Below are 2880 nucleotides of genomic sequence, written 5' to 3' on the forward strand. Positions count from 1 at the left end.
ATTGTAAATAGCTGACATGGACGCTGATCATACTAAGTGGCGCAACCGACACTAATGTGAACATATTTTTTATAATTTTTTAACAATTTTTTTGAATTTTTTTTATTTTCTTCTTTTTTCCTTCTTTTTTTTTTCTTTTTTACCATTAAGGGCCGACAGGGACCCCAGCCATTAAGCAAGGGCCTACAAGCCCTCCCCTGACTATGAGCGAGGGCTGCGAAGCCCTCATTTGCAGCTTGCAAGGGTCTCGGCCCTCGCCAGCCACATATGAAGGCAACGAGCCCTCGCCGACCATTGCGCGAGGGCTATGAGCCCTTGCTAGCCATGGGGGAGGGCTCGCAACCTTCGCTCACAGCTGAGTGAGGGTCGTGAGCCTCACCGGTCATGTGCGAGAGCAGCAAGCTCTCGTTGGCCACCGGGGGAGGGTCGTCACCCTCACACGTGGTCGGCAAGGGACTCAATTGGTACTAATGTGAAAATGTTTATGACTGAATTGATCGAATTGAAAAATTTAGGACCGAAATGGTACTAATACAATAAGTTTAGGATTTTTTTGGTACTTTTCCCCCAACATAGGTTTCGCCACATAGCTCTCTTTAGGGAGATGAATTGTCCTCCCACCGGAAGTTTATCCAATGTCCGAGGCATGAGTTCTTAGAACTAGAAGCAATACGAGGCAAAAGGTCCATTATATTATTTCCTTCTTTGCAATTTCTTATTAAAAACGATAGATATGAAAGGCTAAAGACCATATTTCAATTATTGCATATATTTAATCGAAAATAGTATCTTATTTAATTTCTTCCTTTGTCCACTTGGGTTTCCTTCATCAGAAAAAGGCAATACGAATTATTGAGACTCCCTCCTCTATAAAAACCCAACCTCGCATCCAAGAAATGTTCATGTTCCCTCCTCCTCCTCCTCCACCATCTCCCAAAACCACCACTTTCTCGCATTTTCTCGCATTTTCTCTCCCACTTTCTCACCAACACCCACTAAAAAATCTCACTCCATCCCAACAAATCCCAATCAAAGCCTCCTTAATGCTTTCCCTTCACTCCACTCTCACTCCGCACTGACCCCATTACTTCTCCTAATCCGACTCCGTCGCTTTCCCATCAGCAGTCGCACTTTCTCTCTGTATTTTCTCGAGAAAAACAGAGCATACGCCTGCCAAGCATGGCCGCTCGCGAATTCGACGTGGTCAAGGCCGAGAAAGCCAGATCTCTACGCCGGTACGGGAGAGACCAGAGGCTGAAGGCTTTCCTCCGCGTCTCCGAGATCTGCGTCGCGCTGCTCCTGCTGGCGTACTACTCCTCCGGGATCTCTCTCTCTGCCGCGGTCACCGGCGATTCTCTCGGCCGCGTGGTCGCTCTTTTTGCCAAGCCGCTCTCCGTCTTCCTCCTCAGCAATGCTATCATCATAACCGTCATCGTCTTGTCCGGCAAGGACACGGAGCGCGGCCCGGCGTGCGATGTCTACGACGAGTACCTCGCTCGCCGGAGGACCTTCGCCAGGAACTGTCCAGCGACGGGGACATTGCTGGAGGAGACCGTCGTCGACAAACAGATCGTACTATACTCATCCTCTCCTGTTTGCGAAAATCCAGCTCTTACGGTCACGGATCCAGAGGCCGATCGCAATAAGGCGATTGTCGAAGTTACAGAGACCATTCGTGGCGTTGAGAAACTACCGGCGGTCCCTCCGGCGAAGCAATGCAGGAGGACGCAAACGACGGTGACCGTGAGGGTTCAGAGAGAGCTCCGGCTATCACCATCCAGGAGCGACAATGGGCGGCTGGACAGGGCAGTGCGGCGCAGGAGGCCATGCGCAGTGGAGGAATTGAGCAACGAGGAGTTCAATCAGAGGGTGGAGAAGTACATAGAGCGGACAAGAACGTTCTTGCGCAAGGAGAAGATGGCGGATGCGATGAAGGAGAGTTACAAAGCAATTGGTTATCATTCTGTTTGATGGCTATCATAGCAGAGATAGAGACCGTAGCTTAGGGAAAATATAGCGAAGAGGGTCAATCTGAATTTGCGAGACTGATGTGCATATGTATAGTGATGAATTTCCGATGATGATTTGCACATTAGATAACCAATCCCGACCTGATATGTCTAATTCGACGAAAGAACGGCACATCATTATCATGTAAAAATTGTGCAGTCGCTATAAAAATTCGATGTTAATAAGCAATATATCATTGTGAATTCAAAATCCCGACATCTTAGACATGGTTTCTTGATATATTTGATCATGGAGCACTGATTATGAGAAGAAAGTACAAAGAGCGACTTAAGAGTGCCCGATGGGTCATATCTATAGGGATTTGATTCTGCAACAGTGAGTTTGGATTTTGTCCAAATGGGTCGAGCTTGGACTGAGCCACCGAGTCAGCCTTCGTAGGCTCCTACTTGAGAGACCCAAATCATCAACAGACGCTGTCTACTTCTGCAACGCAACAACCTAAGAAGCACCCTCGTCTGCTGTCTCCATCTCAGTACCAGAGGAAGAACCACGGACGAAGCAAAGGTCACGCAGAGGTTGGGGAAAAGAAAGCGCACCCACTATGATTCTTCTGTTTCTCACGGCGCTTCGTTCACTGAATGAGAGAATTATCTATTTCATTTTGGATCCGAAATGGTTGATTCTTGCCAAGCAACCCAAAGCTTTTGCATTTTTAAACTTATAACAGCATTATTTCTAGATAGTGCAACATTAGCCTGCATTGTTCTGTGCACAGTTAAATAATGCCAAAAAAGAAAAGTCACTTTCCCCCCTCCTCTCTAATTTGGTCATATAAGAGCTCAGAAAAACTATCTATCTATATTCTACAGTATATAAGATATATATTGTTTCCACGTGTATTGAAATATA

General features: G+C 46.7%; 1 protein-coding gene across 1 annotated transcript; it reads left to right on the plus strand.

The window, feature by feature from the left end:
• Positions 1–926: 926 nt before the first annotated feature.
• On the plus strand, positions 927–2199 carry LOC115679618 (uncharacterized). Its single transcript, XM_030603239.2, has one exon. It carries the CDS (start codon positions 1180–1182, stop codon positions 1969–1971), a length of 792 nt encoding a protein of 263 aa, XP_030459099.1. The 5' UTR covers positions 927–1179; the 3' UTR covers positions 1972–2199.
• The last annotated feature ends 681 nt before the right edge of the window (positions 2200–2880 follow it).

Source organism: Syzygium oleosum, unplaced genomic scaffold (assembly GCF_021117445.2).
Source record: "Syzygium oleosum isolate NSW1041296 unplaced genomic scaffold, Sole_v2.1 Sole_v2.45, whole genome shotgun sequence".
NCBI lineage: Eukaryota > Viridiplantae > Streptophyta > Magnoliopsida > Myrtales > Myrtaceae > Syzygium > Syzygium oleosum.

Bases quoted from the DNA above. Each gene is read 5' to 3' on its own strand.
- LOC115679618 (XM_030603239.2), top strand. From the start codon at position 1,180: ATGGCCGCTCGCGAATTCGACGTGGTCAAGGCCGAGAAAGCCAGATCT.